At 50.3% G+C, this 12,423-nt stretch overlaps 1 protein-coding gene across 1 annotated transcript in view; it reads left to right on the forward strand.

Annotated features, from left to right (window-relative positions):
• Window positions 1-10,962, forward strand: part of CA10 (carbonic anhydrase 10) — a 173,727-nt gene extending 162,765 nt beyond the window's left edge. Inside the window, exons 9-10 of the mRNA XM_061549546.1 lie at window positions 6,640-6,814; window positions 8,063-10,962. Coding sequence (XP_061405530.1) covers window positions 6,640-6,814; window positions 8,063-8,085 — 198 coding nt within the window. The 3' untranslated portion in view covers window positions 8,086-10,962. The remainder of the gene's footprint in view (window positions 1-6,639; window positions 6,815-8,062) is intronic.
• Window positions 10,963-12,423: the final 1,461 nt, after the last annotated feature.

A 12,423-nucleotide genomic window follows, 5' to 3' on the forward strand; every position in this document is an offset into this window, starting at 1 on the left:
CCTATAGCGGTGATAGCCCCATTGCATTTGTATCGCTATCGACCGTTTGCGTCCGCGGAGTCTCGGCAAATTGTTGGTGGTCACGGTCCGGCGGACGGAGTGAAAACGGCATGGAACTGGGTTTGCGTTCGTCTCGCCGCGCGTGCCGCAAGGAGGCAAGAGAGGCTCTGCAGACTTCGTCGACCAACACGCTCGCTCGCATTCTCTCGGGGAGGTGGGGGGGGGGGGAAACATTTTTCTCGAGTTAAAGAGTTTTTGACATTTATGTATCTTGCTTCATGTTCTATAAAAAGGCTTCATTAAAAATGTCACCAACAATATACGTCCATGCAATATATAATGCACGCGTCGTTTTAAAATTGTCATCTGGCAATGTAACAAAAAAACGAAACGCGCGTTCAAGCAATGTCTCTTCTCCAGAGCACACACGTGGGTATGTGCCATGAAGGGCCATTGCCTATAACGTCTCCCGTCATACATTCTTCCTGTAAAGGCCACGCAGCGTTATTTTACGAATGTGTTCATATTTGCGTGTGTGTGTGTGCGCGCCCTTTCGCACCATCTCCACGTCACCGTGTCTGAATCCGACACAAACGCGTTCATAAATGTGAAGATTTCTGCGAGCGACTCGAAGCTTCACAATTGACCCAACGATCCCCTGGGGGTGCCGTGATGGTGGTGTGCCAGGCGGGGCGTCTGCCCGCACACTCTGCATGACAAGCGCGACCTTGCAGGCAGCATCTGTGCCATACGGCTCCAGGAATTGCAGCACCATTCAGGGATGCACACAAGCAATGTATTAGCATAAATTTAGAAATAACCATCATGACTAATGAGCAACCACAATGTAAATTAAATCTAAACAGGCGGGGGGAGGGGGGGGTTAGCCGTTTGCAAGGCCGATACAAAATGTACAATTATTTCAGGTGCTTTTGATTCCATCCTTGAAATGTAGATTTATTAATAAAATAAATTGGGAGAAAAAAAAATTCCCCCAAAAATTAATAAATATAGATGAGATCCAATCCTTGAAGGTAATAAGGAATGATTGTGTTGGCACTGTAAAGCCAAACAGCACTTGTGTATGCAATTGCCAATCACTTAGTTGGTTCAGCACTGCAGCCAGGTGTTCCAAGCAAGCTGGCAGGAATCTGACAAGTGAGTTGGAATGTGCGATCGTTTATTGGTTGTGCCACTTTGTTAAATTATTGATTTTGAATGTATATAAACTTTCTATTTATATACCGTGAGATGCGCTGTTTAGTAGTTTTAACCACTGTGGATCACAATTTAGTTTTAGGTGTCTGGAAAAAAATAATCATGGATGCAGTTTACCATTTAAAACATGGATTAAAAAAATGTGAGACTCTTCATTCTGATTTTTAGACCGTGCGTTACATCGCTGTGTGTTTAAAGCGTTTGCACGCCAACGAAAGTGACCTCACCGTCTGCCGTCACGACACCAGTTTGGGTGGGGAGGCCGTGGAAGGGTCGTCGTATTATCGATGTCATTTCCGATTTCCGAAAAAAATCTTACACAGCCGCGTTTTGGTGTTTTTGCACCATCCAAAAAACATTTTGTATCTAGGTTTAATTTTCAGATTTGTCAGACTAATCCCAAATTCGGGAGCACATCATTTGAGTATGCCACTGACCTGAAGCCCTCTCGTGGCCAGCAAGACCTCGACATTGACATTTGGCTCGTGAACGTGGTACCGCCGCTGTCGTCACGTGCAAGGCTGGGGAAGCTGTTACTAACGAGACATCCGTTCGAAGATATTGACCGTCGAGGTTCAATATTTGGGGATGTGTGAATTATGAAGCGTTTGCCACTCGCCATCGTCCTCAACAGTTGACAAGAGAGGCAATCGCAACCCCCGCAGCCCAGACCTCGTGGTAGACTGCCGGCGCTCTCCGTCAGACCTCGATACGACGCCAGCACCACGGCCAACACCACGTGGGAGGGTTAGAGACATTAAACTCTTTGGCGATACAATTTCCAGACTAACAAGCACACTCGCGCGCGTGTCTATGGTGTTATCAACCTAGCTCAAGCTGCAGTCTAATTAGAATTGTTTTTTTTCTTCTTGGTTCTTTCGGTAAAGTCACGTAGAAGGGAAGTAATAAAATAATTAAAATAAAACATAATAAAACTATTCTCACGACGTTTCGGCCACAACGCAAGCAGCCGTCCTTAGATGAAAACCAGGTCTGTCGAGGCGACAGCGCTGTCGCCTCGACAGACCTGGTTTTCACCTGAGGACGGCTTTAAATCGAAATATAATTGTTTTCTAATTGGTGAATTCTTGACGAGCACCCTGGTTTGTGCTGCCGGGGTGTTTCGCCTGAATGTTGAATGTTCTCTTGAAGGGACTGCAGAAAGCGCCGCATTTATACAGATTCGTTAATTTCTTTATACAACTACTAAAATCTTGCATGTTTGCCCGTTCAATGACGGGTGTATATTGCAATAAATATGAAATACAGTGTGTGTAAAAAAGATGGACCCGATTTGAAATCGCTATATCTCTGCAACCACGAACCGCCCATGAATGAAACTCTTACCACTTGAGAGGGCGGAGCATAGAGAGGGCGGGGCATAGAGAGGGCGGGGCATAGCGTTTCTAATGATGACCGCTCGATGCCTCTCCCAGCGCACAAACAGCCCCTAGCCTCAGTCATTCGCAAGACGGCGACCCCGCAACACACAAGGGGCGTTTTGCGTTCTGTAGTTCAGAAAAACTAAATCCGTAATTGCGGTGCGGCGTGCGTTTCAACGGCGTTTTGGCGTTGATCCGCCAATGTCAAAGAGCATTCGTCGTTGGTACAGACAATTCGAGGAAACCGGCTGTTGATGTGCGGGGAAGAGCACAGGGCGACCACGCAGCTCAGAGGAAAACGTGAGAAGAGAGGCGTTTGGGACGAATTCAACTATCGTCTCGATATTGTCCGTACAGCAGGTGGAGGCCACATAGAGCATTTATAAAATGGTTAGTAAAACTTGATAACTCATGAAACCGTTTGTAACTTTTTGTGTAATTGTAACATGTTGCCATCGTGAAATATACTGCTTTGAAATTGGGTCCATCTTTTCAAACACCCTGTATTCAATAGAAACATTGTTCAGCTCATGATTGTTATATTAATATTTTTGGTTCTTTCGGTAAAGTCACGTTGATAGAAAATAAAAATAAAATTTTTTGATGAGGGAGGGGTTGCCCCATGTGGAGTGACGTCACCCGTTAATGGTTATTGGGGAGGGGTGTGGCATGTGGAGTGACGTCACCCCTCATTGTTATTGTGGAGGGGTGCGGCATGTGGAGTGACGTCACCCGCTCATAATTATTAATGAGGGGAGGAGTGTGGCATGTGGAGTGCGCGACCTTCTTGTGCGTTAGTGTAATGAAGGGGGGGGGGGCTCTTTTCAGTGACGTCACGCACGGATGTAGCACTGTGCTGCGTAATTTATTTTATTATATTCAGCTCGACCTTCCTCTGCGTTAGTGTAAAAATCCACCCACTCATGAATATTAATGAGGGGGGTGGGCCTCATGTGGAGTGACGTCACGCACGTGACGGACAGACATTTCTGGGTGATTATAGTAGGTAATAATAATAATAATTGTCACGCTGCACCGCCGTAACAGTGTCCGCTCGCCACTCTCAGAGAGAGAGAGATGACGACTCTTAGAGGCGCCAGGAGGAGCACCCACAGACACGTGCGGGAAGGCGGCAGCAGCAGCAGTGGCAACGCAGTGAACCGGCACCAAATCCCCCCCCCTCCCAAGCTCTGCGGTCCTCTATATATGAAGATGTTTTCGGCCAAGTAATGGGCGTTGACGTGTAGGGCGAAAACGAGAACACCTGAAGAAAACCCATACAAGCGAGGGGGCAACACTCGATGCCTTAACAGATGGAAAAGGTGGCGTCCACACTCTGCCGTGCCGCCTGGCAAGCCAGGGGGTGGCAACCTCCTTGACACCCACAGGACGGGTGTCACAACATCCGTGCGTGATCCACCAACCCTCGCTGCTGCCTCTGTCGTCCCTGTGACTCGCCCAGCAAAGTCGAGTCCATGCAGTCTCCCCGTGTTCAAGCGTGGCGCTGAGTGGCGTCTGTTCCCGTCTGGAGGCTCAATAATTGATCAGTGGACTGCACATTCACTTTTAAAGTTGTTACAGATGCAGACAATTTATTTTGGGAGCATCTTATTAAACCTATTATTATTGCAGGCTCACATGAATAAATAAATTGTTTAAACAGTTGTGCAACACAAAAAGGCAATATCGTAGCCATGCAATATTGTTTTCTAAATTAATAACTAGCCGTGTGTATGTGTGTGTGGAGAGTGGTAGCGTCGTGTTGAGCGCACTGCGTCGTGAACCCGGCAACCCCCGAGCTCAATTGCTGTTCACGGTCAACACCGGTGACGTTTATCCGAACGAGCCCTGGGCGTCCCCTAGGTCGACTCAGCCTCAAATGAGTACCTGGTGCTATGTGTAAACATCGTCACTAGAGAGACAAAGGGCGTGATTCTGGCCACTCACCCCCTCGTGTGCCCTGCCAGTCTTACTAGGTGCTAGCTAACAACACTTTCCCCAACAGTCTCTGAAGGCTGCACGGGGGATCTTTGTGTGTGGCCCACCCACAATAACATCGCAGCCTTATCTGGACAAACCGGGACCATCTTCTTGTCTTGCCCTAAATTTCTGAGAAATTAGTGAATAGCAGGAGTCTGGTATAAACTAATTAATGCGTTGACTCATTAACATAATATCGGTCCTTCGGCTCCAGATACAGGCACGGAAACACGCATCGTGGTGAGCCATGATGAATCCACTGCTAGATGAAGGCCGCCCCGAGCTGCTCGCCCGCCCGCCAGCCACTTCTCGCGATCCGGCAGCTTCCTCCCACGTGTAGCGAGTCCAACTGAGTTGCAGACGTTGTCTTGGGAGCAACACTATTTATTACACCAACTCAACATAACATAAAAAAACTTACACTTGGGTGTTGAATGCCCATCTAGCCACGCTACGGCAGAACTAGACACGGTTCACTATCCCGGCCCGGACCAGGGTCCCGGACCGCGTGGCTAGAGACTTGTTTAACCCGACGTGGATCTTCATCACCAGCAACAGGAAGAACCCCGAACGCCTCATGGGGCCCCGTTATATCGGCCTGGGCTGGGGCTGGCTCCACCCCTCGCCCCGCCCACCTTCTAGATCTCTCGAGCTCTTTCCCGAAGGCTCCCGAGAGCTCTTTTATACCACGTGACCGCCCAGCGGCCCCCGTCCACCGGTGGCCCCCCTCCAATATCATCCGGTCACGTGTCGGCAGGTCAACCAGCGTATCATGCCCCAATGTAACCCTGGCTGGCTGACACTCCCTCTCGCTCCCTCACCGGGAGCCCGCACCGCACACTGCACGCGATGCCTCCACGCTGACCAGCGCTCACCCAAGCCCCGCTAGGGCTGGTGGTACTACGTCCAGCACGCGGGCCTCACATAATGCCAACACATTATCCGCCGTGGCTTTGTAAGCCCGGCACCACACAGTGACAATCACAGTCACTACAAATGTAAACGCTCGGTCAATCCGGCCCGTCTGACGTTGGCCCTCCTGGCCCCTGCGAGGCGCCTCTCGCTCCCCGAGAGCGGCGAGCGCGGACCGTGCGGCAGCAGCGGCGGTGGTGAGTCACAAGTCGGCGTCTTCATGATTCTCAGTCTTTTCTAGCTCCCCTCCCCTCCCCAGACAGCTCCGGCAATGATACCTCGCTCTGTAACAAAATAAATAGGCAGACCATACGCCTCTCCGCATTAATAACCAAAGTTTCCATTTTACACAGCCCATCAGCCGCACGGCCTTCTGGGAGTACGTGATGTTAGCAGCGTTGGGTCAACGCAAGCAAAACTCGGGACCGGTTGTGACATTCGGTGTCTCGTCAGTCGAGGCAGGCTCGCTTCAACTAATGCTGGTGAACTGCCCGATGCTAATATGCCCTTTCCACCAGATGTGGGCCCAAAATAAGTATAGATACTTTATAGAACTTATAAAATACTGAACTAATGTGTATTGTACGAAATAATAACGCGAGTTAGTTACAGGTGACGTTTGCGTCGAGTGTCAAGCGATCGTGAGCTGGTGGTGCAATGTTTTGATAATGAGCGCTGGTGAAAGTGAAATTAGCATTTACAGCTATTTGGCTGAAATGAAAGTCCATCGTTAATAATACAGAAGTAAGTGTGTGTGTGTGTCAGTATTAAGCATATACTATATGTTGAAAAAATAATTAGCAGGAGCCTGAGCATACTTCTTAACATTCCTCCGTGAAAGCCGTCTGACCTCCTCTTGTACCGTGAATGTCTAAGTGTGCTCCGGCAATTACGCGCCGTGCGCTGCTCGAAATGTCGCTCCCCTCCACTACGGCGCAGGCTCATTTCATCCGCTCTTCCGCCTCGGCCCACCCAGCCGCGTGAACCGTTCACGCGGTCGATCGGCAAAGCTGCGTGTGGGTGGTGGGGTAAAACCGTGGGTACTCCCAGCTCTTCCAAAGCTGTCTGCCCTGCGCGGAAGAGTGGGCCCTCTGTGCAGGGGGGTGATCCTTGGGCTCTCCATGCCCCCGCCTCTCGCCCTCCACAGATGCACTCGCTGAGGCTCCTGAGCCAGAGTCAGCCGTCGCAGATTTTCCACAGCATGTCGGACAACGTGCGCCCGACGCAGGGCCTCAACAACCGATGCATCCGCACCAACATCAACTTCAGCCAGCCCGGGAAGGACTGCCCCAACAAGAAGCCGCAGAAGCTGCAGTACAGAGGTGCGCGCCACGGGGGCCACCGCCAAACGCCGCGACGTTGGTGGTGACCGGCACCGCGAGGCCGCGGCGGCGCGCGACCGGTCGAGCGGGTTGGAACGGCCGTGGCCGCCGTCCCTCGGGGCGGCGGTCTCCCTCTCTCTCGCCAGCGTTGCCCACCGCCGCTCTGGGGTTTGATCCGCAGCAAGGCAGCTTCCGCGGAGCGCGGCTTTCTCTCTCTCTCGCGCGCGCGCGCGTGGGGCACCTCTGGCCCGCCTCAACTGAAGCCGGTTGACCTCTCCAAGACGTGCGCCCGTAGAGCCTTGAAAGGTTGAGCCGAGCTCAGGCGCCACCTCTCCTCGTGCTGCGAATTAAAATGTTGCGCGCTTCAAACCGAAGCGGTGTAGTTTGGGTAGCGCACGCGCAACCTTTCTCCTCGAGTGAACAACGGCACGGGGCGTGGGGTGAACGTGAGTGTGGCGGGGGCCGCGCTGGCCGCCCATGGTGCTGGCCCCACCACCACCCCCCGGTGCGTGGCAATGCCGGAATAATTAGTAGACCTTCGCCCAAGAGCGAATTAAGTCGAAATGTAGGTTCATTGTCCGTGTGTTTGCGTGTGTGTGTGTGTTTGCGTGTGTGTGTGTGTTTGCGTGTGTGTGTGTGTGTTTGCGTGTGTGTGTGTGTGTTTGCGTGTGTGTGTGTGTGTTTGCGTGTGTGTGTGTGTGTTTGCGTGTGTGTGTGTGTGTTTGCGTGTGTGTGCACGCACAGGCGATCTGTCACGTTGTTGTCAAGCTGTTGATCTGAGTGGACTTAATTCCTATCTACTTTTAATCCTGGATTTGCCACCAGCGAGATCAGACTTTAATTAATCACGGGTTAAGATGTGAGAGAATTATCCTGTCATCGCTGGAGGTGAGCGCACGCTTTAATGAAGGCAGCTGTGGTGTGTCTTTACCCAAATCCAGGACATTGCTTGCAATAAAAGTTAAGGTAGAAAATAGAAAATGAAATGTATTGAGAATTGTGCTGATTGCCATGAATAATTGGCTACATGATTTAATTGGATACTGTTAGGGTAGTAAGGTGTCAATTATTGAACCATTAAACATCGTGAGCTTTGAAGCTCTAAAACATAATTAAAACTTTGCATCTATACTGCATGTCAAATTATTCAATTACTGAATTTAAGCTAAATTAAACACATCCGATGTTTCATAGAAAGTTAATTTAAAAAAGAGTGAAAATGCACTAATTGTCAATTTTCTCTTGCAGTTAATGAATTGATTCTGAAATAATGAAGATGTGAGCAACGGCCTTGACTGCAGCACTTTGAATGTTGTTGAGGCAGAACACCAATTTACAAATACTGGACAAAAAAGATTTTACAGAGCTAAAAGATAAAATATATACGACAGCTAATCCCGGCTGTAATTGTGTACATTTCGTAAACAATAAGAAAACTCGGTGCCAGGGCACTGTCCCTGACACTTGCTCGTAAAGCGACGCCACCGCGGCCGACGGGGACCCATCGCGCCCATGAAGACGCCACTCGAAGACACGGATCACCGGAGTCTCGTTGCGAGGAGGGGAGAGGAGGGGCGACGAGTCTCGTGACAGCTACGACGTCCACCACCACCACCGCCACCACGGCGCTGAAATACCCGGTGCCATTCCACGATGCCAGGAACGATTCACAAAACCCGGCGGTAATGAAGGCAGAAAGTTCCCGACTTCGAATACAAATGCTGCTTGACAAAAGGCGCATCAAAGGGGCGTTTTGAAGCAGACAATCCGAGGGAGGAGGAAGTGCGCTCTCCACTTCAAAGGACCTTTACCGGACTAATGACTGCATTCTGCCGTTGGGTACGGTGCGAGAGCCGGCACGATGCGTGCACTTGCAGCGCGGACAGACGCGGGGTTGCTGGGGGCCCACGGTCATCGCATGCACACGGACACGCACGCACGCGCACACACTCACTCACACACGCACACGCACGCACACTCACGCACGCACACTCACGCACACGCACACACACACGAACACACGTGCACGCACTCACACACACACTCGAGCTGATTCAGTCAAAGAGTTCTGTCACAGCCTTTGCTGCCTGGGGGGACTGGGCCTGCGTAAAGCACATCCCGTCACACACACTCTCGCCAGGGCCTCCACTCACACGTGTGGTGTGTAGATGTACACTTAGACCACAGTGCATATGCGACCAACTTCGGGAATGCAACGTTATATGTACGGTGGGGGACAGGGGTATGGGGTAGGGGTGCACAGGGGCATTGTTATTTTATTCCCAGCTGGCGAGCGGAGGGAGGAAGCGTCGCGACGGGGCCGCGCTGCGCTCCCACGCGCTCATGGTCCGCTCCCACGTGCTCATGGTCCGCTCCCACGTGCTCATGGTCCGCTCCCCGGCGGGCGGCGTGCGAGCCACCCGGGGGGGGGGGGTCTCCCGAGACGGCTCGGCTGCGCGCAAATTGTGAATGCCGCGGTTATTGTCGTGTGGATAATGACGGCGGTGGTAATTATTGATCAATATATTCTGGCAAACAAAAAATGTGCAGCTCAGCTTCTGTGGCCAGTGCATTCATTTTTGAGGCTGCGGTTCAGGCATAGGTAGCATTCGACACGCTCCGGTGGCTGCTTGAGGCCAACGGCTTCTGCCTTGTGTACAATCGCAGATGAGGTCGAGCGAAGAGGTTGTCGCGTTGGAACGGAGGTAACGGAAGTAAGTTACGGAGCTCGTCAAGTTCATCGCTTTTTGACAGTTGCCTAAAAGTGTGTTTGTTTTTTAGTCCACACTTGCCCATTCACTCAAACTCAACAGCCAAAGTAGAATCTTCTTCAAGAAAGGGCTCAGCCTACAAAGCAAAGCAATTTTCTTGACCAGATATGTTTGTGTGGTTTAAACTAAATAAAATAATTCTATTGCAATGGCTGACAAGCCTCTTGGACCTAATTTGAATTCATTCGGACCCTGTCAAGTACAAAGCAATGGGCAAAACTTTGTCATTTATAAATGTGTTTTTAAGTTGCACAAGTTGTTATTGTCGTCGTCGTCGTCGTCGTCTCTGTTGGCATGACATGAACAGTTTGCAGTTTGCAGCCTCATGGGGGTGTGCTCGGTGGCGCACATAAAGTGTCGGAACTAAAATAGTCTGGGCATGGGGGCGCACGGGCAGCGCAATGACTGGCCCAGCCAAGCGAGCTGGGGCCTTGGCAGAGACGCGTGGATCACCGCTCGTGCTGCTCCATTGCCTGCCAAGGAGATACACGTTTGGTCACTTGGCCCATTCTCCGCAAAGCCACTGACAATGAAAACAATCAGGCGGCACTTGTGTGTAAGGTTGTATCCGACCCCACGGACATCCATGGATTGGCTTTCATTTACTCCTGCAGAAAAATGTCGAAAGCAGGTGATTTTGCAGAATTCTATTACCATGCTCTGCACAATTTATTGGAAAGCAGCTTGTATGACTCGTCCTTGCTGTGTCCGCTTCTCAGCCCCAGCGATGATCTTGAAGATATTATTATCTGAATTGCTCGAGCGTTACTCCGTCGTCGTTTCATTGTTTTATTTTCGCCACGCGCGTCACCGGTGTGCGGCGATGCCGACGTCGGGGAGGTCGAGTGCCCGAGGGGAACAGGCGCGATGACGAGACGGTGGTCGTCGTGGCGTGCGGCATCGTTTAGCCCCAGCGCTGCCGCCTGCGCTCGTGAACGCTTGGAGGCTGCGTGAAGGCTTCGCGTGAGCCCAGCGAGCCCTTGAATAGGCAGGCCACCCGCAAGGATTGAAAGAGACAGGCAAATACTCTGTTATGTGTCGAAATGAATAAGCAGATATTGGGAACATTATTGCATGGACCAGTTTAATATATCAAAGTATTGCGTTGGGGTTTTTTTTTCCTTTCAATTGCAGCCTAGAAAAGCTTTCGGTCAGTTGGATAACTTTGATATGAAGTATATTTTGCGTTTGTTTATTTAGTTATGGTGGGCGTGGGCGGCGAGCGGTTGTTCCGTTAATTTTCAAAGTATGCCAATTGTTGACAGTTTCTTTGTTTTCCCGTCTAGTCCATTTAAGTATATTGACTTGAATTGCAGTGGTGTTCAGGACTATTAATCAGACATGAATTTATCTGGAAATAAAGTACATTTAATTTGATGTCTGTGCGTTTGCTGACATTTTGTGATTTAGATAGTTAATTTTCCGTCGCATTATTATTTTGCCGTAAAAGTCACCTCTTGATGTTGGTTATTTTAATCTATACATTGTATCAATTGCAGAGATGGGGGGGGGGGTGAAACATCTCAAAGCACGTTATCGCAACGATTGGGATTAAATGCAGAGTTACATAAGTGAAGGAACAATACAATAACACGTTGTTATGAGTGTTTCATTAAAAATGCTTTCCGAAAGATTCCATATGCACGGTCTATTAGAATTCAACATTGACGAACTGCACTGCTGCTTAGAACTCTGGTACAAAGCCAGCAGGCACACGGTCGAGAGGCGCGGTAGGCAGGGCACAATAACAGGCGAGCGCTTGGAAGCCACCCTGCTCAGGGTTCGGCAGCGTGCTGGAGGTTTCACATCTCTCACCGTAATCTCTCGTCCTGCAGATGAGCCAGTGCAGAGCGGCCCTGCGTGCTCTGTGGACATTAAAGGTCTCCGGGAGCATGTTTGGCAAAGGGCGGCAGCGTGAGCCCCACGTGACCTTGCTAGAGTTCCACGGCAACCCAATGAGGATGTCACACCCCCCCCCCCCTTTCAGCACCCCCCCCCCCCTCCCCGTTTGTTCACGCACAGCAGCACAAAACACAAATCTACGATTTCCCTCTTGTAGGTGGATATCATTAGAGACGAGACGTACGCATTCAGAAGCGTCGTCACATCTGAGTCAACGAAGCCCCCACCCGCCACTCCCAAGCGGCCTGTCGCTCAGCACGGCGGCAGTAGGTCGGCCACTGCTCTCGAAGACGTCGACCGTGATCGTTAACAGAATCGCCATATGTATCTAGACTGCAGGAGGAATCCGATGAGCTATGAAGCTCTTTGCCACAGATGTCCAGTAGAGGCACGGGGTCAGAAGGTTACAACATCAAACAATCCAAAAACACGATCGGAGTGCAAAGTATAAGAAAGGTAAACAAATCACATAAACAAATATAGAAACAAAATGTAGTTACCAGGTTACCAGGTAAGGCCAGCTGAGGAATTAACTTGTTTTTCGGAAGCGACCTGGCCACAAATGATACCGCGACAAAGTGGCTTATCGTGCGGAAATTCACAGCGGCCAAATTCTGTAAATAATCTAAATAAATAATCTATAAATAATCTAAATAAATAATCTATAAATAATCTAAATAAATAATCTAACGGCGCGGGACAAGAAGAGGACGAGGCCTCTCGTCGGCGTCGTCGCCCTACGGAGATTTTGCACCGACGGCACGCGCTCGAAACTCAAATCGAATCTCAAAATGCATCGTCACTTCGAGGCGAAATGTGATTTGTAACGAGGTGTTTGCTTATCTGGCCGGGAACGTGGCATGGGACGGCACACTCTTGGCATCCCTGATAATGCATCTCTTTTCATTTTCCCCATCTTAACGAATATCTGCGCGC

This window comes from Lethenteron reissneri, chromosome 10 (genome assembly GCF_015708825.2).
Source record: "Lethenteron reissneri isolate LAM-NWPU_2019-01 chromosome 10, ASM1570882v1, whole genome shotgun sequence".
Lineage (NCBI taxonomy): Eukaryota > Metazoa > Chordata > Hyperoartia > Petromyzontiformes > Petromyzontidae > Lethenteron > Lethenteron reissneri.